Source organism: Herpailurus yagouaroundi, unplaced genomic scaffold (assembly GCF_014898765.1).
Source record: "Herpailurus yagouaroundi ecotype Mexico unplaced genomic scaffold, PumYag 250, whole genome shotgun sequence".
NCBI lineage: Eukaryota > Metazoa > Chordata > Mammalia > Carnivora > Felidae > Herpailurus > Herpailurus yagouaroundi.
In genome coordinates this window covers 14,517,942-14,544,747 of record NW_024412467.1, presented here as the reverse complement: position 1 = coordinate 14,544,747, position 26,806 = coordinate 14,517,942, and the positions used below count along the sequence as shown (strand labels likewise).

Genomic DNA, 26,806 nt, shown 5'->3' with positions numbered 1-26,806 from the left:
CATCAGAGTCACTCCTTGACCACTATATCCAGAATCCTTGTGCACAAAATCCCATTAAATGCCTAGACAGAAGAACCCTCAGATATCTTTTGTCTGCATTGATTCATCCATGGGATAAGCTAATGGAAAGGGGAGATTCAAAGATGGAGAAGACATACCCTAACCCTTATAGAACTCAGGGTCTAGGGTAAAAACAAATCTCTGTGCAGACCAGAGAAGGCTTCCTGGAAGGGGTGAGTTGATATGATTCAGTGGGTGAGAGACAGGCAAAGACTGGGGAATGTGAGAGACTGAAGCCCAGGATGGTGAGGAACAGCATCAATGTGTAAAGAAAACAAGCAATTTGGGGGTGCTGGGGCACACATTTAGAAAAAGCAGAGGAGAAGCCAAGGCAGGGATTGGTTTGCAGAGACCCTCACGTGTCATCCCAAGAACTTGGATTTTCATCTGTAAATTGGGGAATGCTTAAAGTGTTTTAAGGAGACTAAGACGTGAGAAAGTGTGTTCACATAGATAGTTCTGTTTACTTTTAGGCAATTTAAAAGTGTTCACTGCCATTGGAATGTTAAGTGATCTAATTTCTCCCTCTCTTTTAAATTTTTAAAAATGTTTATTTATTTATTTTTTTAAAAGAGAGAGAGAGAGAGAGAGCGCGCGAGCAAGCCAGGGAGGGGCAGAGAAACAGGGAGAGAGAAATCCCAAGTAGGCTCCGTGCTGTCAGCGCAGAGCCTGACGCGGGGCTCGAACTCACGAACTGGGAGATCATGCTCCGAGCGGAAGCCAAGAGTCGGAAGCTTAACCCACTGAGCCACCCAGGTGCCCCTGTAATTTCTCTTTTAATTCTTATTAGACCATTTGTAATTATGATCTGTTTAGAATTTAACCCATTTATGATCTTATTCTGATGCTATATAGGACTTTTGACCCAGTCTATTCTTTAAGGAGACTCTAGATTTCTTAAAAATCTAGACAGAGGAGACGGATGCGTGGCCACCCACAGTAATCTCTATCACTCACATGAACATTCCCGTGTGCATGTGAGGGTCCACGTGTTGACCCTAGCCTAGTTACTCATTGGGACCTAACTGTAGTGAAAAATTAGATGTAGTTCTTAACCAACGAAGCTTATTTAAAAGCACTTTGTGTTGTGGGGCACCTGGGTGGCTCAGTCGGTTAGGCATGACTCTTGGTTTGGGCTCAGGTCAGGATCTCACGGTTTTGTAGGTTCAAGCCCTGTGTCAGTCTTCTTGCTGACAGTGCAGAGCCTGCTTAGGATTCTCTCTCTCTCTCTCTCTCTCTCTCTCTCTCTGCCCCTCCCCCACTCATACTATCTCTGTCTCTCTCAAAATAAATGAACGTAAAAAAAAAAAAGAGCTTTGTGTTGAACATAGTGATCTTAATACTACTAAATTTGGTGAAAAAATTTTTAATTCAGTGGATGTTTAAAAGCCACTGTAGAATAAGAACTTAAAAATTCATCATTATTGAATTCAATACAGTTGTTTTAAAAAGTTAACGTTCTCTAAGCCCTGAGTAATGATATTTTTCTCTGCACATCTTGTTTCTGTCACATTTCAAATGGATTAGGTTCTTTTTTTCTTTCTTCATATATATATATATATATATATATATATATATATATATATTTAGGGAAGACATCAAAAATCCTTACCAAGAACTTCAAGTTGCCAAACCAGTTAGAATTAGATGTCAACACATCTGAAATGTCAACAAATTCCCCGCCCCCCCCCGGATAATTTCCTGCGATTTGGAATGCTGATTTTGGGAATAAATAAACACAACATGAATGAACTGGTTTTTAAGTGTTTGCTTTCAAGGATATTGCCTTTAAGATTTCCCCAACCAGTTAAATTCTCCAAAAGGAGAAAACAAGTGAAAAAGCCAAGTTGCCTGCTTATTTCTCTAGGGTCTCATTCTCCTCTCAGAAATATACACTCTTGTACTGAAGCTTCTGAAACTGTCATGTTGTTTTTCTTTTCTTTTTCTTTTTTTTTTTTTCTTTTTTGCATACACGGGCTTATGTTTTCACACCAGTTCATAGATTGGGCGGAAGAAGCCACTTCTGCCATTTCTATTTTGACAGAACAGAATGGCATGTGGGCGAGTGATGTGGGGGACTGTATGTGACTCTTGTCTTCCTTATATACAAAATCAGGGGAGAGTTCCTGTACTTCCCTTTGGGTAGGGAAAAAAATCATGATTATTTTGCAGCCTGACTTTTGGATAGTTACTTCTCCAACAAAATAATATTCTGGGGGTTGGGGCAGTGGGGGGAGCAAGGAATCAAAGAAAATCTATTTTAAAGTCAGCTGAGTTAAGTTTTTTGTTTTTTTTTTTTAAGAAGAAGCAATATGGTTCCAACCACCTAGAATTGGGAAGCTTACCTTGCTGACCTATTCACTTGGCCTAAGACCCTGTCTAAATGACAATTCCCATCTCAAGTACAGGGGGTGATTTCATCTGCTAAGTGTTGTGCTAAGGGTTGAGAAGCAGCCGAATGGGAGAGGGATGGGGGGCCATCTGGGAAAGCGCTACTGAGGGTGAGAACTAAGAGGTCATCTGGACCCACACCCTTCAAGAAAGAAAACCTTGACGTTTAACAGCTTGGATCGCTCAGTCCCTCACTTAAGGGAGGAAGACTCTGAGTTCATTTTTTCACGCGGGGATAGTGACACCTTGCTCTTGCTCTGGGTCCTGAACTCTCTAAGATTATTTTTAGCCTTAAAGTTAAAGGAGGTGCTGGGGGGGGGGGGGGCAGGGAAAGAATGTGATGGGGTCCTTTAAGTAAATGCAAACTTCTTCCAGGCTTTCCCTTTGCCTGCTTTGGTAGGACCTGAGTCCTCTGGACAGAGCCATCAAGGACCGCTTCCTTCTGCTTTGGACTAGACTCTCCCTCTGTTTTCAGGAGGAGTGGAGAGAGTGTAAGGAAGATGTGTCTCTGTAGGTAAAAGAGAAATAAACTGACCCCATTTCCAGTGGTTGAGCTTCTCTCCAAGTAGATAAATGCTGGCGGTAAAGATGTAGCTGAGGGAGAAGAAGGCTGTCAGCCCCACCGGGCTGAGTCTGGCAAACAAAGGATACACCCACGTACCGGTCTCAGAGTAGATCCATAGGACCCTGCAGATAATGACAAATCACAATAATTAGGACGATGGGGGGTGGCGTGGTGGTAAAGCCGTTTTATCCTCAAGATCAATGGGGTTCTGGAGCCCAGGCAGATGAAAAGAAGCCATGGGGATCATTTGTCAACAGCTGAGGTGTTCCACAAACCTACAGAAGTGATTCTTTTCTGGATAAATAGGCTTGATTCAAAGAGACTTCCTATTTCATAAGGTGTGCTGGGCTCTTCTACCTAATCCATTAAAATTCAATGTTGGTGAAAGAATATGGGAGAACATCAAACACATCATCAGCCGAGGAGAGTATGTGAGGACGCGAATTATTCTTTTCCCTGAGAGGTAGGGCCTGCCGAGACATTGAACTTGCTGAGATGGCATCATTTTCTGGCTCTCAGCCAGACAAGTGGGGTTTGCGTTTCTGCACCTGAGTCAGGTGTAGCCCTGAGTCTCTTAGGGTAGGACGGACAGACATGGAACATCATTGCTCTATTGCAATAAGCCTTTTAGAGGTAGGAGAGGTTTCATTGTTGGCCCTGATTTTCAGCTCATGAATCTAGCCATGGATACAGTGTTCAGTAGGAAAGGATGGATTTACAGGAGGTTCGGATCCTGCTCACGTGAGGATAAAATAGAAGTCACTTCTGTAAGCCAAGAGAAGGAAAAGAAATGCTAGGAGAGGAGCCACGATATCTAAGAGAAGCCTGCAAAGGCAGCATGCTGGAAACCAACTGCGTCGCACGATGCCAAAATCTGAAATAACTTTTAAAATTAAACATGGGGAAGATGATGTATCTAGCAGAGTTTATAATTGGTGAAGCGGACAGAGTCTGAAACCAGCCTTCTGTGATTCAAAGTCTAGTTCTGCCACCTATTACCTCTCTTACCTTTGGCTGTTTATCGAACCCCCTCTGCCTCCTGCCCTCATGTGAAACGTGAGGGGTGCAAACAGCGTCCATATTATAAAGCTGTCATCAAGATTAAGGGAGTTAACCCATGTAAAATAAAATAGTGTCTGGCCCACGGTGATCATTTAATAAGAGTTTTAAAGCTTTCCTCTCCTTAGGGATGGCACAGAGGGGTCTTAGCAACCTTTCTTTGAGGCTCCCTGTCTCCAGTAACAATTAGGATAGACCGAGTCATGCTTCAGAAACAACAGGTGAATTTTGATGCCCTAGGTTATCAGTTCAGAGGGAAGAATAAAATTCTGAGCTTAATTAAACTTTCAGTAACCCAAGTGTACTCTGGGTTGTTTAAAATGCTTTAGACAAGGACTAAAATCAGCGTCAGGACTGGGGTGAGGCAAGGGAGGCACCTATGGTATGAAATTCAAGGGGCCATCTCTGTACATCCTGAACACAATCAATATGGCAAAAAGGAAGCCTATGGAATGGGAAACAATATTTTCAAATCACGTATCTGTTAGAGGATTCATATCCATGATATACAAAGTACTCCTACAACTCAACAACAGCAACAAAACACCCAAAACAACCCCATTAAAAATGGGCAAAAGAATAAATGGAGCTTTTTCCAAAGAAGATACACAAATGGCCAACAAACACATGAAACGGTACTCAGCACGTCATCAGCCAAAGAGACTGCTGTGGAAAACAGTGTGGCAGTTACTCAAACAGGTAAATATAGGATTATCATATGATCTGGCAATGCCACTTCCTGGTACCTACCCCCAAAAAATCGAAAGCAATGACTCAAAGACACATTTGTATACCTGTGTTCATAGCAGTATTATTTTCTTTTTCTTTTTTTTAACGTTTATTTATTTTTGAGACAGAGAGACAGAGCATGAACGGGGGAGAGTCAGAGAGAGAGGGAGACACAGAATCAGAAGCAGGCTCCAGGCTCTGAGCCGTCAGCCCAGAGCCCGAAGCGGGGCTCGAACTCACGGACCGCGAGATCGTGACCTGAGCTGAAGTCGGACGCCCAACCGACTGAGCCACCCAGGAGCCCCAGCAGTATTATTTTCAAGAGCTAAAACATGGAAGCATCCAAGTGTCCATCTATGAATGAAGAGATAAGTAAAACGTGGCATAGACGCACAGTGGAATATTATTAACCCTTAAAAAAGGAAGGAAATTCTGACACATGGTACATCATGAATGAACCTCGAGGATACAAACCAGTCCCAGAGAATACCTACTATACAATCAAATCCATAGGGACAGAAAGCAAAACGGTGGCTGTCAGGGCTTGTGGGAAGGAGGGAATGGGGGATTACTGTTTCATGTGTACAGATTTTCAGTTTGGGAAGAAAAAAGTCCTAGAGACGGATGTTGGTGATGGCTGCACAACATTGTAACTATTTAATGCCACTGAGTTTAAAAATAACGAACATGGTAAATTTTTGTTATGTGTATTTTACCAGAATAAAAACAATTCAAGGAAGCATCTGTCTTAGGGTGGTAGAAATCAATCTAGGGCTGGCCCTGGGTGCCTAGTCCTGGCCATGCTCGTACCACTCTGGTGTCCCAAACTCATCTAGATGCTTCTTTTATGTAATTAAAACTTTACTAGATACAAAACAAACAATAATGATTATTGTTTGGGAGGAAAACATTTCCTCCACCTTTCACGGTCCTTTTGGCTGGTCTAAGAATTACATTGACACGTGACAAACAGGAGAATACCAAATTTAATTTTGTATGTATGGGGGCTCCACAAGAATATGGGGCCCATATGCAGTCAAACAATGGAAACTTAGATGTCATTTGAAACCAAGGGATAGGGGAGGGTGTTCTGGGTCTTCAAAGGGAAGGAAGACAACTCACAGGAAGATGAGAGAGAGTAGAGGTTTGTTAACTGAATGTTTGCTGGGCCATACACAAGGAGGGCATAAACAGGCTTTGCTAGGGTCCTGCCTGTCCCCCTCACCAAGTTCATATTACACTGCACTTATCTATGGGGACAGCTCCCTTCCCAGAGCAGACTCTCCATTTAAATTCTTTTAGGCAGTTGGGTGAAGGTCAAAGTTTCTTCCTCAACCTTCTGCTTCTTAAAACTAATCAACATAAAATAGTCTTCATGCCCGGCTGCCTGGGTGACTCAGTCAGTTAAACATCCAACTCTTGATTTCGATTCAGATCATGATCTCATGGTTCGTGAGTGCAAGCTGCTCATTGGGCTCTGTGCTGACAGGATGGAGACTGCTTGGGGTTCTCTCTCCTCTCTCTCTCTCTCATCCCCTCTCCCATTCTCAAAATAAATGAATAACAAAATTTTTAAAAAATGAAAAGAAAACAGTCCTCATGACTAAGAGACGTTGTGGGTTTCATTCCCCTACATTGTCATTATTATCAATATTGGGATTCTGTGAGATGTGCGTCCCATGGGCATGTGCATTAGAAGGATATCTATAGCACTTCTTTCTTACATGGCTGCTTCTCATGACAGACCAGAGAAGGTATAAAGGACAGAAAGTAAACCCCCAAGGAGCTAGGGCTGGAATTTGGGGTCAACAGGGAGATCTGAATGCACTCCAAACAGATTGTTTTAATTAGTTCACTTTGTTTACTTTATACACCAGAAATTAGGGCTTCCTAGTTTCCATGCACATTTATGTAAGATAGTCTGTGAATAAGGACATTCCCCTGGAGGCCTGGAAAGTTTCTCTTTATTTACTTCATTTTTGTTTCCTTCAGCATAAGGTTCCATAAAGGAAAGTTCCTGAGGTAAGTTAATGAAGTCTGTAGTTTCACAGAGAAAGCGCAAAGAAAGTTAGAAGTGTATTGACTGTCAGCGGAAAAGTAATGAAAATACAAATACAACAGTACATAGAAGTGCAGTTATTTAATGAAGGGCAGTCAGAGAAAGAGAGACAGAGAGAGAGGAGGAGGAGAAGGAGGGGGAAGGAAGGAAGGAAGGAAGGAAGGAAGGAAGGAAGGAAGGAAGGAAGATGGAGGCCAAAATGGAATTCATCAATGTCTTCTTAGTCAATGTCAGCTCCTTCCCAGCCCCCATGTAAGATGCCACGAAACCACATCTAATTGTTTATCTATTGCACTCATTTCTTAATCTTGGTCCAGGCTCCTTCATCCAGAAGGGTTTCTGTAATTGTCTGCTTGCTGGGCTTTCTCGGACCCTTCAATCCACTTTCCTTACCACAAGCTACTAGCGATCCATTAATCTTTCCAAAAGGGAAATCTGTTCAGGGCACTCCCCTGCCTCCAGTGGACCCCACCAATGCTTTAGGAACATACCCAAGCTCCTTTACCCAGCCTACCTGGCCTTGTCCTGCCCACCTGTCCACCTTCAGATCTAGAATCCTTCCATATTAGACCCTTTTCTGTTTCTTAAATAAACCAGGCACTGCAGCTCTGGGCTTTCACTCATGCTGTTGTCTCTGCTTGGAACACCTGTGACCTTTCCGCTTCCTAGGACACACTTCTCCTCGCTCTGTGCCTGGCTGAACCATACTCACACTTCAAGTTTCAGCTTGTAAGTCAATTTCTCTAGAAAAGATTTCCCGAAGATCCCATAACACCCATTCAGTTAGGTTCTTATGCGAGATACTTCCTTTACCACGAACTTACCCTTGTTGTTTATTTGATTGTCTTTCTCAACCTGGAATGGGACAAGGATTATATCTATCATGTACGTCTGTTTCCCAAGTGCTGGGAACATGGCAAGTTCTTTATATTTTTAAGCAAATGACTCTTTGGGGTGTTTCTACTAGCACCTATAGTTCCCTCTTTATATATATTATTTATATATATATATATTTATATATATATAACATATATATTTATATATATATAACACATATATATTTATATATATAACATATATATTTATATATATAACATATATATAACATATATAACATATATATAACATATATATAACATATATATAACATATATTATATATATATATAACATATATATATTAATGTTTATTTTTGAGACAGAGAGAGAGCATGAGCAGGGGAGGGGCAGAGAAAGAAGGAGACACAGAATCCAAAGTAGGCTCTAGGCTCTGAGCTGTCAGCACAGAGCCCGACGCGGGCTCGAAATCACAGACTGTGGGATCATGACCTGAGCCGAAGTTGGATGCTCAACCGACTGAACCACCCAGGTACCCCAGCATCTATGGTTCTCTAACCGCTGTTCACTGCAGCTTCTGCAGACAGCTCTCAGCTGCGTGACCCATCAAGAACATCACAGCCTCTAAAACCAGGGAGGGGTGCTTGGGTGGCTCAGTCGGTTAAGCGGCCGACTTCGGCTCAGGTCATGATCTCGCGGTCCGTGAGTTCGAGCCCCGCATCGGGCTCTGTGCTGACAGCTTGGAGCCTGGAGCCTGCTTCTGATTCTGTGTCTCCCTCTCTCTCTGCCCCTCCCCCATTTGCGCTCTCTCTCTCTCTCTCTCTGCTTTTCAAAAATGAATAAATGTTAAAAAAATTAAAAAAAAAATAAAACCAGGGAGATGTACCCTTGGCCTTCCAGGCTTTAGTTAATCGATTGCTCACTTTATTAATACTTTGAAGAAGCCAATAATTCTGACCCTCAGTTCAGAGAGCAATACTCTATGTCCTTCTAGAGCTGTCTGCTGAGTGAATCTATATGAGTCAGGCTGGGCAGGCACAGACTGGCAGCCAAAAATTAATCTTTTATAGTTTTCTTATCCTAGATATTACAGCATCCGATGGATCTCATAAAATTCATATTTTCTATGTCTTATCAGTACACAAACAGTGGAAGTCTGTGGGTTAGGGACTAGTAGATAAAAAGGGGTTTTGTGGGCTTTACACATATACTTGCTTTTTTTAAATTTATTTATTTTTTTGAGGGAGAGCGAGCACAAGTGGGGGAGGGGCAGAGAGAGAGAGAGGGGGAGAGAGAGAATCCTAAGCAGGTTCCACACTGCCAGTGCACAGCCTGATGTGGCGCTCGAACTCACAAACTATGAGATCATGACCTGAGCTGAAGCGGGATGCTTTACCAGCTGAGCCATCTAGGCTCTTGTATGCATATACTTCGTAAAGCATGAACACTCATGCTGTATCAGTAGAATAATAGAATTAAAGGGCCCTCTGGCCCCATATTTTCATGCTGACTTCCTACAAAAGCATGCAAGATGGTCACTGTTGCATCTGAGACCAGAAGGCAAGCACAACCTGAATTCACATTTTGTCAACAAATTCAACAAATTAGCAGAAGACTTCCTACCATGAAAATGTCCTTGAGAACAACTGGGACCTGGTGATTCTTTAAGGTGGGGACAGAGCCTATTGCTGCCTTTGCAATGCAGCCCCGTGTCACCCTTCTGTTCACCTGCCTTCCCAGGCTCCCAAACACAAACAATGGAAGGTCGAAGATACCTGCCAGCTCTGGCTTTTTAATAGTAACTTGTGAATTTCTACCACTGTCTTTTTTTTTCTTAAGTTCATTTATTCATTCTGAGAGAGAGAGAGCGCGCAAGAGCAGTAGAAGAGAAAAGAGAGAGGAAGAAAGAGAATCCCAAGCAGGCTCTGCATTGTCAGCGCAGAATCCGATGTGGGGTTTGAACTCAGAAACCATGAGATCATGACCTGAGCGGAAATCAAGAGTCAGATGTTTAACCGACTGAGCCATCCAGACGTCTCTTCTACCAGTGTCTTTAAAAAATCCATGTTAGATAAAGAATGCAAGAAAGAGAAGAGAAGAGAATGGGGAGAGGAGAGGAGAGGAGAGGAGAGGAAAGAGAAAAGAAAAGAAAAGAAAAGAAAAGAAAAGAAAAGCGAAGAAAAGAAAAAGAAAAGAAAAAAGAAAAGAAAAGGAAAAGAAAGGAAAAGGAAAGGAAAGGAAAAGAAAAAAAAAGAAAGGCAAGGAAAAGACAAAAGAAATGAAAAGGAAAAGAAAAAAGGAAAGGAAAGGAAAGGAAAAGAGAAAAGAAAAGAAAAGAAAAGAAAAGAGAAAAAAGAAAAGGAAAAGAAAAGAAAAGGAAAATTTAAATGGAGTAGAAAGAAACGGTGAAGCTAGAGGGCTAAATTATTTACCTAGATGTTGAAAAATATCAGCAATAATGAGAGCTATTTGGGGTGGCCACCTGTTCAAGACAGTTAAAACTGTTGCCCACCCTTGCTATATTGCCCCCTTCTGGGCCGGTGCCTTCAGGGACTGTTGGGCTCTTGTACCTTCTCCATTTTCTACCATTGGATCATTCTTTGCTACTCTGCTGCCCCATTGTCCTTCCTGCCCCTTAGAGGAGGGCATTGTCCCCCAGCATTTACTTTCCATCTCTCTCTCTCTCTTTCTCTCTCTCCCCACTCTCAGTCTCTCACTCTTTTTCCAGGAAGCTCATTCTACCAGGAGGGTTTACTCCCTGGATCTCCACTGTCCCACCTCTCCTGGGAAGGATGTCCAAATGGAAGTTCCTCTAGGCAAGTGGTTCTCAGCCTTGGCTGAAGATGAGAACTGCCATGGGGAGCTTTAAAAATCCCAATGCTCAGGACGCACCCTAAACTAATTAAACCAGAATCTTTTGGAATAGGACACAGATAGAGGGTTTTAAATGGAGTCTTTCACTTACACCCCCAAGCCATTTTGTTTCCCTAACGTTTCTACACGTAGTAGTGCGACCACCATCTTCCCTGGTCTACCAGCCAAAAACTCATAGAACCGTCCTTGACTGTTTCTTCTCGTTGGCCCATGGCATGCCAATGAAGCCACAAACCTATTCTGTTACTTCCGCAATGTGTCTCGGGTGCCCTCATTCCCCCTTGTACAGGAGTATCACTCTTCAGCATCGTATTACTTCTAATTTTTGAAACAGGCATTTGGGTCGAGCAAGAGCCAAGGTTTGCACGGGAGGGACAAGTGTGGACGACCCTTCCCTCTCCCAGCCCTCCACTTTTACCTGTCTCCAGATTGCTCCCCAGCTGGCCTGGGCTCCAAATGTGGACAACTAGGGGCCTTGTGTTGGCATCTTTATATTTATTTCATATATTAATTTACATGGGGGCAAAGGAGTACCTCTGTGAAAAATGGGACTGGGAGTCTGATCTCAAGATTCAAGGGTGTGAAACTCCGGTGCGTCTAGACGATCCCAGACAAGCGTTGTATTTAAACCCGAGAAAAAGTTAACAGTGGTTCCGGGCAGCGATTTACCACGATGCCTTAGTGGACGTAGACACTGATCTTGGAACTCAGCTTAGTGCATCGCTCTGGCAGCTTTTAATGTATTCTGGCGCTGAGGTATCTGTATGTGTAAATGTGTGTGCATGGAAATGGATGCCCAGATTTAGAGGATTGTTGTCCCTGAGGGCCCAGGCACCTTTGATGGGGAAGCTCACCTGAGTGAGCCGAGCATAGAAGACAGAAATGATCTCTCTTGCCTCACAGGAGCTGCTATTGAGGACGACTTTATAGACACCTCCCCCGTTGCTGGGTCATAGCTGCGTATCTGTGTGATGCTCGTCCCTGGCAAGACCTCACGCGATAGCAGAGACACCTACGGCACCTGCAGATTTCTGGTGTACCGAGAGCAAGGTGGCGACCCACTGCAGGTCAGCTGGGGCTGTCGTAGCGGCCAGTAGTGTTATCCTGTGGACACTGGGGACCTGTGGGCGATGGCAGTGTGGGTCTCAGCAGATGGGGGGGGGTAGAGTGCAACCCGACTTGGATGCAGAGCCCGGTGGAGATGGGGGGCCCAGGAGGCTAGGTATGCATGACCAGTCGGCAGAGGTGACCACCATGGGCAGGTGTGAACACTCAGGGGCTTATTGGAAGGCTCAGGGAGGAGGATCTTGGAGACCCGGGCCACCTGCCAGGCCCGGGCCAGGAAAATAGTGCCCGGAGCACCCGGCCATGGGCTGACACGGGAGCTATGACGTAACCATGGATCAAGACTAGGACATTGGGATCAAACTCAATGAGAAGAATATTCCGCCCACCTTCTGTTTGGGTGTTACTTTATTCTGTTTTGCTTCCCGGGCAAAGCTGCTTCCTCCTCTGTGTTCCCCGTGGCTCCTTGTATTTGCTGTATTTCCTCACCTCCCACCTTGTGCTCTGACGATGCGCGGCTCATCCCCACTTATGAAGCACAAACCCCCCGTAGACTGGGGCTGGGCCTTATATAACTTGGCTCTTCCCAGCAGGACCAGCCTCGTGTTAGGGGAAATATTTGTTCACTAAAAGAGCGGATCAGAGCCAGTGGTAGGAACGGGTCTGTTTTCCCGCTCCTCGCCATGACCTCAGAGAGACTGGGTGAGGAGTTTAGGGGTGAGAGAGAAGGGAGCGGGGAGCAAGCTACCGTATTTATAGGTGAGTAAAGCTTGCCAAAGGAAATGAAACGTTTGCAGTCATCACTCCTTTGCAAAGCTTTCTTTTCCCACTTACAGGCCAGCCCTCCAAATCTGCAATCTGAAAAATGACAAAAATCAAGGGCCACGTGTGAGGCAGTCCCCACGGTCCCAGTGGCTATTTTTAGGTCGTCGTGACACGGTTTCGGCAGCGCGATGCTTCCCCGGCTCAGCGTTACTGTCTTTTTCTGACTCATGTTTGTTTCTCCCGCTCACCCTGGCCCCGGCCCATACTCTTTACCTCATTCTTGCCACGCCGTTTCCCTATTTGACCATCCAAACTGGCCTGCCTGACAGCTGGCCCCAGGCCACTTCCCTAAAACGTCTCTGTGGATAGCCACACTTTGTGGAACTTGGTTGATGGCCATCTGTCGCTGCGAGGGCCCCACGGGCCCCAGGGCATTGCGTAAGGGGCGGAGGCGGCCGACGGCCGAGTCTGAGCTTCCACCACCGGGAGCGGGCAGAGGTAGGGGGGGCTGTAGTCAATGCAGCAGCGGAAGTGTCCTCTCTTTGTCCCAGCAAAAGTGGAGCCTAACGGGGCCAAGTGCCGCCTTGGTACTTCATCGGTGATGAGGAGGTCCAAATCGCAAACCTCTTCCGCTCCTCACCGGGGCCCACCCAGTCACGTTCCTACTGGTGACAGGTCTCCGTTACCTCCCTCCCTCCCCTCGTTCCATTGTATCACTGTAACATCCAGTCCGAGCACAGAGCTTGGGAACAACGACATCACCGAAGTTTTTCGACCGTGGAAATGAAGTTAAGCTTTGGCTCATGCTCACCCCCCAGCTCACTTTGCAGAGTATGTTTTGCTCACACGGGGGAGCTGAGCAAACCCCTGGCCGTGCGGAGACGGCGGAAAGTGAACTGGATTTGGAAACGGGAGCCCTGAGTGTAAGTCCCAGCTTCAACTTTTCCCCAGCCACAGGACCTGGGGCATGTCATTTAATCTGTGAGGCGTCAGGCCTTCGGTGCTAGATGACCTCCCAGTCACTTCCATCACTCGCCCTCTCTGATTCCCTTTGCAGATTGACCGATATTGTCATCGGTTGGCTAACATCCATTCTTTCCAGCTACCACAAGTGCCACTAATTGGTCTCCCCGTCTTGTTCTTCTTTAATTTCCTCCAGAGTCATCTTTCCAATCAATCATTTACTCCTCCGCTTAAAACTTTCCCACAGACAAGCCCTTACCTCCTACGGTCCAGATTCACTGATGTGAATTCATGAGCCGGCTTTTCCTGTCCTCCAATTCAGCCCTACCCTCAGCAACTCCAGCCCTTTGCAGATGCTGCTCCCTCTGCGTGAAGATCTTTCCCACGTCTGTCTTGACTTATTCCTTCTCATTCTTTGGGTCTCAGCTGAGACATCAATTCCCTGCCGAAGCCAGCTCTCAACATCCTTCCTGGGCACCCACAGCACTCTGTGCTTCTTCCTATTATAGTCCCCTCACCGTGTTGTCTCTGTGGGCAATTTCCTGTCTCTCAGACAGACGCTGAAGGCAGCATGGTGCCTTGCACACCGCTGTGTCTTCAGTTGGTTAACCCAGTGCCTGGCACTGATGAATAATCGAATGGACACATGATACTCTCGCACCGGACCCCCATCTCATTGCAACTCTTTTCTCCACCGACAAGCTAAGCTCTCTTGACTGCTGCTTCTCATCTTTGCGGCCGCCACAATCACTCCCCAAGATACCAGTGGCGTTAGGTGCTTTTCTACCCTCTTGGTCTCTGAAGATAAGAGGGCAAAAGTCAGGTGTGACGATGGGTGACCGCCTTCCAAGTTGTTAGGTGGAAGAAGTTAACAGACCCAAGATGCTACCGTATATATAAACTCCAAAAGTTACACTCAGCAAGGAGAACTCAATCCGATGAAAGTCCGCCCAAAAAGGCAAAAGGATGGAAATTCGTGTGAATAATCTGCCAGGTGCCACCCTGCTTCGGGTCCACACATAATAATACGAGAAAATATCTTGATATATGCATACTCTTACCCAACCTCAGGATCCAGATATTCTATCTTTAGGGATTTAGTCCTATGGGTTAAGCCAGATATGGTAAGTACATGGCACGTATCTTCCCACCTGCCATTCTTACACTATGGACAGATATTGCTAAGGATTTACAAAACTCTTTTTGTAGGATCTCAGAATCCTTCTCGACACTGTGCTCCAGAATCAACTGCCAGTAGGTGTCCAACCATCACCTGCTCCCTAAAAGTGTCCTTTGTTAAAGTGCAAGGACCCCAGGAGCGCCTGGGTGGCTCAGTCGGTTAAGCCTCTGACTTGATTTCAGCTCAGGTCGTGATCTGACAGCCATACAATTGAGCCCCGTGTCAGGATCTGGGATAGATGTGGAGCCTGCTTGGGATTCCTTCTCTCTTTCTCTACTCCTCCCCTGCTCATGCTCTCTCTCTCTCTAAAAAAAAAAAAAAAAAAAAAAAAAAAAAAAAAAAAAAAAAAGCAAAGGCCCCAGACTGGAGACCAGTGTAGAGTTCTAAGGTAGATTTCTTGAGCAAGTACTTTCTTTCTTCAAAAGAAAAGAAGCAAGAAAGATGTGGGGCACTCAGAGAAGGAGAGGTGCAGCAGGGGAGGAGGGACATACATTCCAGAAGGAAACAAAAGGCACGGGAGGAGCCATCATCTGAGTTCTGGGCACAAAGGTTATGGGCTCTGAAGCAAAGGACGGCGAAGCCAATGAAACAAGCAGCGTCCTATGGAATGTGCTCTCATTCTGGTTGCTACCCCCAGCAGAGCCCTATACTTAATTGAACCTCCATATATAAGGAGGGATTGGGGGATTACCCAGACTGTCAGACACGAACGGCTTAGATGAGTCTAGACTGGAGAAGGAACAGCAAGATTAGCTTCTGATCTGCAGGGATTATGCTTGGCATGCCCCTGTCTGTAGAGCAAGATACGGTAGCGGACGAGAAGGCGACAGCATGGGAAGGGGGGCGGTTCTAGTCATTGGGTGGAAGGCCAAGCCTTTTCCCTTGATTACAGACCATTGGGCAGCGTTCCTGAGTTTTGGTGGCAGCAGGTAGTTGAATAATGAAGTCTAGGCCAGCTCTCCCGTGCCTCCAGCGTGGCTGGTCTGCAAGGCGCTGGGAAATTGCCCCAACGCCCTGTAGGAGCTCTGGTGCCGGATGTTGATGCAAATAAGCCCCTAAAAATACAGGCAACAGAAACGGGCCAAAGGAGCATGCCCGAGCCATCAAATGCCTTTTTAATTGCAAACGGAACCAACGATCAATATTTTCTTGGGGGGAGTAACATGCATAGCTGTGCAATGATGACTTCTTCACAAGACAGAGAGAGGAGTGTGCAACTGCTCCCTGTGCACTCACACCTGTGCACTCTGGCACAAGTGACGTTCCCGTGAGCATCCATATCCAACAGTAAGAATCTTTCCTGCCTAACGATGTAATGATGGTTAAATCCCTGTTAACCCAAGATGGAGGCGCTCCTATAGAACAGAGTGCTTCTTCCGGGGTATCCAGAGTCTTGAAAGAAAAGTCTAAGGACATTTCCTCTCTGCGATGCATACCTGCTGATGTAAGCGAGGCTGGCCACAGCCAACAAAGTGAGTCCTTTCTTCTTCAGTGGGTAGCAATGTGGCCTCAGGATGACTTCAACCAGCGAGAAGGGCAGTATGCATGTGTGCTGGAGGAGAAGAAATGATATAAATCGTCACGTCAGACAGCCCCGGTGGCCTGCCATGCCCCCAGTTCTCTCCTTCCTTTCCGATCTAACTTCTTATGCAACTACCAGCTGAAACTTCCCCAAACTTGGCTTGCATCATGCTCCTTAGACGCCCAAGAGCCTCCAATGGCTCCCTGATGCCTGCCATACTGGTCCAAACTCCGTTGTCTGGCCACCAAGGCTCTTTGTAATGTTCTAGCACCTTCTCTGCTCCTGCTTATTGCTCTCTGCTCTTCTCTTCCCACCCCCCCACCCCCCCACCCACACTTACACACCCACCCACACACACTCCTTCACTAGGACAAAGCTGTTTCCTTCATTCCCCTTTGCACTCAGCGTGCTAGTTCCCACCCTCACAATTCTGTTCATGCCCCAACTCTCCGTGTGGAATGCCTTCTCTCCCTATATTCTGATCATTCATGCTCTTCACAGCCAAGACAATCTTCCACAATGCTGTCTCTGAATTTTCCTCTTGCTAATTTCTCTCACCCAATTCCACTGCACTTGTATCCCGCTCCATGCAGTCTGGCACTTACGATGTGTACTCGTAAGATCTGGGGGTGGGGTGGCGAAGAGTACTGCTTACTGGGAACATCTAGTAGTGTGAGTATTTTATGTATATATATTTTCACACGTACAGCTATCATTCCCCTTTCATCCCCAGTCCCCGATTGCCTTGGCTCTTGGTAGCCTCTCGTGTCCTCAGGCTCCGCTTGTAAACCCCAACTCATCCCCATTCCTGATCCCCAAGGCAATGGTCGCTGGGGCTTAGAGATGTCACAGAGCCCATATCACCGTGCTCCCATGCCCAGCTGTGTGGCTGGGGCCCTGGGTGCCGGCTCTGGGTGGCCTTTGCTCTCAGTCATGTCTGCGTCGTGCTCAGAGGCATCTCCAGAAGACCACAGTTTCTTCTCACTCTACCTGAACTAGGGAGGGTATGGTCAGGAGATCCGGACCCGCAGATGACAAGAAATGTGGCAAATTTTTATGCGGTAGGGGTGGAAGGAGAAGGAACAAATCTTAATAAGAGGGCATTGCTGGGCAGAGAGGGCCTCCTGGGGCCCTGACAAGGCTGCAGTTCATTGGTACAAAGTAATTAGGCCTCTTCCAGGCCCCGGGTTCCCTCAGGTTAGTAGCAAAGCTTAGAGGAACAGTGTTGCAGACAAGCTATAGCTTTTATATATACAATTTTTTTTTTTTTAAATATCATAGAGAGAGAGAGGAGAGAGAGAGCACAAGTGGGGGACAGGGGCAGAAGGAGAGAGAGAATCTCCAGCAGGCTCCACACTCAGCCCCATTCAGGGTTCCATCCCACAACCCATCATGACCTGAGCCGAAATCAAGAGTCGGATGCTCAACTGACTGAGCCCCCCCAACCCCCCTGCCCGGCATCCCCATGCTACAGCTTTGATAGACTTTGCCCCAGGATGGTCCTGAACTTACTGATGGGTTGCATGTACAAGTGGAAAGACACGCAGGCCAATTGGCATACCCCACATCTTTCTCTGGTCTGATTTTCGGCTATCGTTTCTGTGTCTCTCCCTCTAATAAAGAGCATCGTGATTACAGGCACCAACTTTCAGATCTGACCGTGGGCTCGTGACTTGAGCCTGAACTTCAGCTTCCTCGGCTGTACGATGGAGGATAGCCAGTCCACATGTCACAGGGAATAACACCCTGAGGATTAGGGGTAGAGCGTGTAAAGGGCTTCGTCCTCCGCCCCTGAGCACTTCCAGTGAGTGTTAGCTGGGATTGGCACCATTATCACTGTGACCGCTGTCCTTCATCCCCTTGGTGGCCCAGTGTGGCTGAAGGGAGGTTCTGGGCTGCCCACAGCGCCAGGTGTTCAGATGCAGGTGTGTGAGCAGCTGGAAGAGGGTAGCACAGCGGTCCCTGTGGCCACCCTGTGGCTCCCTCCCCAGCCCACGGTGGTTGCCTACGCTCCCAGCCGTGGCCACCTCCGAGCCCTGGCAACACCCCGTGACTGCCGTCAATGATCTTTTCACCCAGAGGCCACCTCGGGAGGCAAGAGACGGGGCTTGTCTGCTCAGCACGGCCACCTGCCTCTCCACCCGCCCTCCCTCTGCCGCAGCCAGGAAGATCCGGCTTCTATTAGGAATCATTAACAGTCCCATTATACTGGCCATTGATCTGACAGATTTTATTAACCCTGTCTGTCGTCAGCAGCTTCCATTCTCTACGTTAACGACCATTTGGAACAGAATTCCTGGGGAATAATGTAGTGCGTTTGCATTAGGAGCAAATGAGTTCGTAGTGATTAATGCTCTTGCAACAAATAACTCAGGAATGCATGACTGGTCACCTCTTCTAGAAGCCTGCCCTTTGCAAGTGACATTCAATTGGATTTCCAAATGACTTCTCCCTGATGACTTCTGGGAAGTTTACCTCGGTGATGTCATTAGTGACGGGCCATATACTGTGGCTTAATACCAGCTAAAAAGGTCTTTAAAAGAATCGCATTTTTTGGCCGGAGCTGAGGGATAGGAGGAAGAAGGTCGTCTGAGAGCTTTCTAAACATAGAACTACCGTGAGGAGACAAGCGATACAATAAACCTCCTGGTGTTTCAAACGTCCTGGTATTTCACCTCGCGTTTGTATACATTGGCATACATTGTATAACCTTTATCAGGCTGCGCATGATTTTTTTTTTTCCTCTGAGGAAGAAAAAACAACTCAGGAAGAGAAAAATCAAATATGCTTTCTGCTTCCAAAAAATCTAATAATTAGGCTGGGATTGACACAAATTAGAACACTGCCAAAAATTACTGAAAACAGTGACTCATTCTGTATTTCAATTAACAGTTTCTCAGTTTCCCTTATAAACAGCGAAACTGACAAAAATTAATTATCTCAGAGGGGGTAAAATATTTCCTTCCAGAGTAAACAAAAACATCATGGGCTGAGACAATAGTGCCTGCTCACGGAGAGGATGCAGTGAAATGATCTTCCCTTGTCAACTAGCCATCATTTTGGTACAGTTTTTCCTTGAATATCTCATTCCAAATGCATTGGTTAAAAGGACAGTGTTGGTCTTTCCCCATCCTTCTCTACCAAATTATGCCTTTGTCTCCTGTCCTCAGTGGAACGCCCACTTTGGTCTGAATCTCTTGCAGACGTAATGCTAAGCCTGACACAGGGATTTAAGAATTAGGATATTAAAGCATTTTATCTTTCAATTTTTATTTTAAAAAAATGTTAATGGTTACTTTTTAAAAAATTTTTGAATGTTTATTTTGAGAGAGAGAGAGACAGAGCGTGAGCGGGGGAGGGGCAGAGAGCGAGGGAGACACAGAATCCCAAGCAGGCTCCAGGCTCCGGGCAGTCAGCACAGAGCCCGACACAGGGCTCGAACCCACAGATGGTGAGATCAGGACCTGAGCCGAAGTCGGACGCCCAACCGGCTGAGCCACCCAGGTGCCCCAAATGATTATATGAGAGAAAGAGAGAAAGACAAAGAGAATGTGAGCAGGGGAGGGGCAGAGAGGGAGAGAGAGAGAACCCCAAGCAGGCTCCACACTGTCAGTGCAGAGCCCTACACGGGGCTCCAACTCACAAAACCAGGAGGTCATGGCCTGAGACGTAATCAAGAGTCAGACCCTCAACCGACTGAGCCACCCCGGCACCCCTACTGGTAAAGCATTTTAGATACCTTGTTGCAAAATAGCCTTGGCCATAAGAACTTAAATTTACCAGCGCACAGAGCATTCTTACAAGGTGACACGAGTGGGAACGTGAAACATAAGGAGCATTTACTTTTACTCACTTCACCCCGGGGAGCTACAGAGCTGTTATAAAGAGCTATCCTGTTGGGTTTTTTAAAAAATTTTTTTTAATGTTTATTTATTTTTGACAAAGAGAGAGACAGAGCATGAGTGGAGGGAGGGGAAGAGAGAGAGGGAGACACAGGTTCCAGGCTCTGAGCTGTCAGCACAGAGCCTAATGCGGGGCTCAAACTCACTGACTGCGAGATCATGACCTGAGCCGAAGTCAAACGCTCAACCGACTGAGCCACCTTGGCGCCCCAAGAGCTTCCCTGTTTTTGAGGCTATGGGTACAATCAGATGCATTTGCCTGAGTCTGGAGAAAGAAGCAAGCCTTAATCCCCGAGATAACCCATGGAGCCCCCAGGTTTCCATCACAGTCATGCAGGCTCCAAGCCCTAAATCCATAAGCCTGGGATGGTCCCACTCTTATCTCTAAGATCCTCGAGGGGCAAGAGCACTTAATTTTCTCCAGTGAAAGGATTCAGGGAGCCTCCACATTTTGAAAACCAGGTAATGCTTAAAACTACGGTCTCTGCCTTTTTCCTCTATTTCATTTCCTTGTTGGACTGGCTCTCGTGTTGATTTGAGTTGATCAAGATAAACACGGCTGCTTCTAGCCTCTTGGACTGGTCATTGAGAGACTTTGTCCTTCAGAAGCTGTTTCTCACAATGAGCTTCCGTAATATCGCCCACTTTGTGTTCTTCTCAGTGTTCGCCTCCTTCCCTCCGTTCAGGCAATGCTGAAATCTTAGAATCAGTTCCTCACACTGACTCTAAACTGAGGTCCTTTCCCCCAAGTCTCTAAAACAATGTCTTTGGTTTGTTTATGGTGCTAATGGATTAATAATTTTAAATGAAGTTTTAGGGGTGCCGGGGTGGCTCAGTCAGTTAAGCATCCAATTCTTTTTTTTTTAACTTTTTTAAAAAGTTTATTTAATTTTGAGAGACAGGGATAGAGCACAAGCAGGGGAGGGGCAGAGAGAGAGGGAGACACAGAATCCAAAGCAGGCCCCAAGGCTCTGAGCTGTCAGCAAAGAGCCCAACGTGGGGCTCAAACTCGGGAGCGTTGAGGTCATGACCCGAGCCAAAGTCAGATGCCTAACTGACTGAGCCACCCAGGCGCCCCAAGTGTCCAACTCTCGATTTCAGCTCAGATCATGATCTCAAGGTTCGTGAGACAGGTCCCCATGTCAGGTTCTGTGCCTGCTTAAGATTTTGTCTCTCTCCCTCTCTCTCTGCTCCTCCCCCACACGCTCTGTATCAAAATAAATAAATAAACTTAAAGAAAGATGAAGTTTTATTGCACCAGCAAGATCTCATTTCTGGGGACATTCAGGGTATTTTTTGCTTACTATGCATTAAATATAACACTTCTTCTGTATTAAAAAACACAAAAGCCTTTACAAAATCTCCTCAGGGGCAAACACATGGCCAAAACATCCATTAAAACTAAATGTAAATACAGCAGACATGGAAAAGGAGGCAAAACAAACCTTAATAGAATGCTATTATACTCAGGCTTGTTATTACACTGCTGGGTCATGTTCCTTAAGCTCGCAAACTCCATGTGGTAAAAACACACAGTAATAATTGTTTTGTAAATCCTTGTAAGACCATCTCTGATTTCAATAACTACCATTCATTTGCCGGCGAAAAACTTTTGCCTCCTTCCTCACCACTGTAATTTCTGACTCTGACACCCACAGGTTGGGACAATGGTGAAGGTCTCCCTGGGAATATTTTGTATCCAAAAGCAGAGACCATCTGTATTCTTTCTGGCCCCTACGTTGTTACAGTTACAATTTTGCTTTAAATTCATCGGATACATGAAAATCCAGAAACGTAGACATCGGTTATATCTTTCCTTTCCTTTCCTTTCCTCCTTCCTCTTTCTTTTCTTTCTTTCTTTCTTTCTTTCTTTCTTTCTTTCTTTCTTTCTTTTTTTATAAACTTTTCCACCTACACTGCCTGTAGGTGTCTTTTCAGCCTCAAATACCAGAGAATAGAAGACACTGCCATTGGATTTGTAAAAAGTCCCTTTCCCACTTTCTAGAAAGTCAAGTGCACAAGGTAGGCACCACTATAATTAAAGAGCCAATGTTAAAATGCCTGGGGAGGGGGGTTGGGAAGATAAACCACCCACAGAAAGAGCCACGGGTTTGCCTTTGATCTTCGTGGTCTTCCTGGGTGGGCTGACACAGCCCAGTGTGGCAAAACTCCAGACACATAAGTTAAACACCAGTAGTCTTATTTACCAAGGAAGAGTAGTGATGTTTGCAATTTACTCTGAAATATACCAAAAATAAGATGAGTTGATGGATGGGCAGATGCACAGATTTGGGGTAAAGCAAATCCAGTTAACTACAAATAGTAGGATCCAAGTGGCAGGTATTACAGCGGATCACTGCAAAAATTCTTTCAACTGCACTTGGTTTGAAAATTTTCATAACAAAAGCTTGGGAGCAATGTGAATAGTCTTTCCTGACCTGGAAAGAGAAGTAAATGCTCCACTGGGCTGAGCAAAAAAAAAAGCATGGTGTTATTTATGAACTCATACATGGCTTGAACAGAGAGTTGAGTGATACATTTGTAAATCTTCTGAAGAGGGTTTCTAAGTGATTTCTCACTTACTACGCTGTTGTCCCTTGGGTTAATATGGAGTTTGGCCAACAGCTCAGAGCAGCAGATCTTCTGATAGGAAGCTACTTGGCTTTGACAGCATCCAGCCTGGTGAAGAGGTGCCTGTTTAGACTCTATCCAGTTAAGGGTAGGACGAAAAGAAAGATCTGGGATCTTAGGACTCTACAATCTAGGGATATATTTGCCTTTTCCTGTTCTCTCTCTCAGTACCTCTCCAAAGCACCCAAATGCCTTCCTCTCGTTTAATTCTCTCTGGCAATAACAACACCCTAGACACTTGCTGTAATCACTGACCCACTTCTTCATGTTTTCTACCCAAACTTGATTCACTTTTCCTTTCCAATTCTTCCCATGGCTATCTATATCCTTTTATCTTCCCCAGCATCACCCGCCCTAGCTTTACCCTTTCTTGTACATACTCAACATTGCAATTAGACTAACCTTCCTAAAACAAGTTTCATGTTGCTACTTCTGCTCAAAAAGCCTTCTGCAGCTCCCTGCTGCCTCGGGTCCACTGTTTAAACTCGTGATCTCATCTCAGCTCTGATTTTCCACAGCTTCTCAACAGGCTCCCCCCTCCTTCGACTCAAAGCAATCTCCTCATCATTCTGTTTCCTTCCCTAGTCTTCCTTTCTTTTCCCCCTCCATTTGCTGAGCTCTAGAATGCTTCTCTCCCGACCAGCCCCACACACCTTTGAGATGCCTTGCAACCCGAAGCACATGCCTTACCATGAGGAGACGTGAAGGAAAATCAGGACCCAGGAGACACTGAAATGCAGATCTACCAACCAGAGCTTTGCTGGGCTGCTCTTACTGAGATTGAAACTCAGCAATAGGTTGCCAGACAACCGAAGTAAAAAGAGAGAGATGGAATGAACAGTTTCTTTTCTCGTTTGTCTGTGTTTAGGGGAAAGCAAATTGTTCCACTAACATTTTCCACTAGTAGGTGGTGTCCCCGACGCAGAACAGGTCAGAGATCTAGGTTCCATAAACTGGTAAGATCTGAAAGCAAAATAATAAAACAGAATCTCTAGGCGGGGACTCTGCCCGTAAGGAGATAATATTGTATAATTAGGCTTCTCATGATCAGAGTAGTAGATCGACTCCCATAAATACCCTTCCCCCCACACACACCGGGGTGTTTTTGGTTGGTTTTGTTCCCCTTATGAGTCGGACAACAGCCCGTATTTTATTCTGTGCTGAGAGGCTGGGGCAGAGGTATTCTACCCCAGTTGGTGACACAGAGATCTAAATGCTTGGAGGATTTCAGTCAGTGGTAACAACGACAGCCCCTTACTGCAAAGGAGAAGCCTCACCAAGGAAGCCAGCCTGCCTCTCGGAGCTGAGCACGCAGCCCTTTCTGCAACTTCTGGGGCCCATGCCCCGGCCACGCCACACCCATGTCACATCCTGCCTTTGCACGAGGTGCGCACGCTCCTGTCCCTCCCACAGCTCTTTGGGGCTGCCCTCCGCCCTGCGGTGCTCAGCTCCATTCCGTTCTGTTTCTTACGCTGTCACTTTCGTGTTTCCACGGTCAACTTTCTTCCCCTGGTGTCATCAGATTATCAACTCTTTGAGGGCAAAGATCTCATCTACTTTTTCAGGACGCCTCCCTCCTCCGCTTAATAAGTGCTTTCTGATCGATTTCCTCGATTTGAACGTATGTGTTGCAAAGTAGAATTAAGTCCTTCGTGCAGCCTGCAGAGCTCCCGAGGATCCGGTTGCCTCGCCCGCCTTACCTCTAGGCCGTGCTGTCCCTACGTACAGCCTTCGCCCCTCTTCCGCCACCCACAGTGATACGTCACACACATGTCCCTCCCCTCCGTCGCCTCCTTCACCTTCTTCTCCCCTTACAGGGCTTGGCGTAGATATCGCTGCCTCCGGGGAGCCTTCGCCGCATCCTGAAACCTCCAGGACGGTCCCTTCCCGGCCACAGCTGGACCTCCCGTGCTCCTTCACATCAGAGTCACATCACTGTGCTCACGTGACACTGGCCAAACCTCCCAGGGATAGAAACGACTCGAGGCTCGGGGCTATTCCCGTTTCATCGCCAGCGCCCGACCCACTACTTGCCCTTTTCCGGCCACGTGACTGTTTGTGGCATTCATGCCCAGATCAGTGGAACGATGGAGTGGGGCAGAAGAGCGAGGGGCCGTCCTGCACCTCTCCTGGTGAGACCAGGCAGCGTTCTGGAAGGAGAAGACAGCAGCTGAAGGCCAGGTGCAGCTGACGTGGGCGGCCGCGGAGCGGGCTGTGTCCATGGTCGCAGGGCCACATCAATCCCTCTTTGGGCGATCACCTTTATCCTTTGCCACGGCTACAGATGGAACCCCAGGTCCTGAGAGTGGACGTCGTGGGTCACACGGAAACCCGTGAGAAAATGGGACGCCTGGGACCAAGCTCAGGGTGTCAACGTCACGACGACTACCCTGGAGACTCAGCTAAAGGGGTGTCAGCACCCAGGAGCCAGCAGCCCTGCAGGAAGTCAAAACCTATGTAACCAGCAGACGCTGTACTTTGTTCGTCTTGGGGTCTGCTGGCCTTGGCCCTCCGCTCTGGGATCGGGCCGGGTGGAAAGCCCCAGGTTTCGTCCGGTATCTTCTTTGCATCTCCTCCTCTGAATTGGAGTGTGATCCACCCTTCCTCCATGCTTCTGAGCCTGGCTCCAGATAGCACACATGGAGACTTGTTTTTAAGACATAGACAGATGGGCAGCTCTCTAGAAAGCTGCTCCAAGTTGGAGAGAGGAGACTGTTCTTTTCACGAAAGAGAAAGTTGCAGAAGCATGAGAATCTGCTCTTGCTTTAAGAGCCACGGTGTCCCGGGCCACCGTCGCTTCCCCTCAGATAGCACATCGTGATGTCAGTAAAGGACACGATGTGTGGGTAGCTGGTTTCCCTGGGAGATAACAGCGATTCAGGAAAGCACCCTGCACGCACACGCTCCGGGGCAAAGTTCCAAATTCCCCACATGACTGATCCCATGAGGGACCGGTTTCCAAACTCTCTCGCCTTCCTGCCTCCGGCTCTCCCTTGCTGACCCATCAGGGTATTCCTGAAGCGACACGCCAGCTGTTCTTGAAGAGGGGCGCTTGCTGCTCTCTGGTGGCGTTCCCAAATGCGAGTAGTTGGTTGGTTTGGGGTTAGCCTCCACGGGGGTGAAGAGGGACACGTGTGTTCACCGCAGGGGAGGCGGGGGTCTGACCCGCAGAAGGGAAGGCATCTGGGAGGGGGCCACAGGGGCAGGAGAAAAGAAGTTTGCTTGGGAAACACCCTCATTCGATATCCATCAACTATCTCAGGAGAAGCAGTTCCGTTTCACACTCCGGGAAACTGGAAAGTATATGGGGCAGGGGCTTCAAACTCAAAGAAACTTTAATGAATTTCAGTGCATATTTATTAGAGCCCTGGAGTGCGACCTGGGACTTGGAGAGCTCTAAAGCATAACGGAGTGGAGACTCTTCGGGAAGTGTTGGCCAACAAGAGGTACCGCTGGGGGGAGTGCCTGGAGTTCACGGTGAAAGACCTTGTTTACCGCAAAGACCCCCTTTCTCTTTTGCGAGGCTCGCTAGGGGCGAATCGGTCTGACCTAAGCGACTCTAGGGTTTCTCTTCCTCAGCAGCATCCCAAACTGTGTCTCCTCTCACAGTGCGTCACTAAGCGGTGCTTTGTTCTTTCAGAACAAAAACTCATTTTAATCCCCTTTTATTAAACGATGATATAGCACACACTAGTTGCTCAATGATAAACATTTTTTTTCCTTGCTGAGAATTCTTTTATTTTTTTATTATTAAAAAAACATTTGTTTTAACCTGTATTTATTTTTTGAGAGACAGAGTGTGAACGGGGCAAGGGCAGAGAGAGAAGGAGACACAGAATCCCAAGCAGGCTCCAGGCTCCGAGCTGTCAGCACAGAGCCCGACGCGGGGCTCGAACCCACACACCGTGAGATCATGACCTGAGTGGAAGTCAGACGCTCCACCAAATGAGCCACCCAGGCACTCCATCGAGAATTTTTTTTTTTTTTAAATTGCTCAGTCAGTTGGTCATCTGACTCTTGATTTCGGCTCAGGTCGTGATCCCAAGGGTCATGAGATCAAGCCTCACATCAGGCTTTGTGCTGAGCACAAAGTGAGCCTCTCGCTCACTCGTGTGTTCTCTCTCTCTCTTTAAAATAAAAAATTCTGGGGCGCCTGGGTGGCGCAGTCGGTTAAGCGTCCGACTTCAGCCAGGTCACGATCTCGC

The 26,806-nt window shown here is 46.7% G+C and overlaps 1 protein-coding gene across 1 annotated transcript in view; it reads right to left on the bottom strand.

Moving 5' to 3' along the window:
- ADTRP (androgen dependent TFPI regulating protein) overlaps window positions 1-26,806 on the bottom strand; it is a 67,002-nt gene that overhangs the window by 7,464 nt on the left and 32,732 nt on the right. Inside the window, exons 5-6 of the mRNA XM_040460291.1 lie at window positions 15,983-16,098; window positions 2,987-3,138 (exon numbers count right to left, since the gene is read on the bottom strand). Coding sequence (XP_040316225.1) covers window positions 2,987-3,138; window positions 15,983-16,098 — 268 coding nt within the window. The remainder of the gene's footprint in view (window positions 1-2,986; window positions 3,139-15,982; window positions 16,099-26,806) is intronic.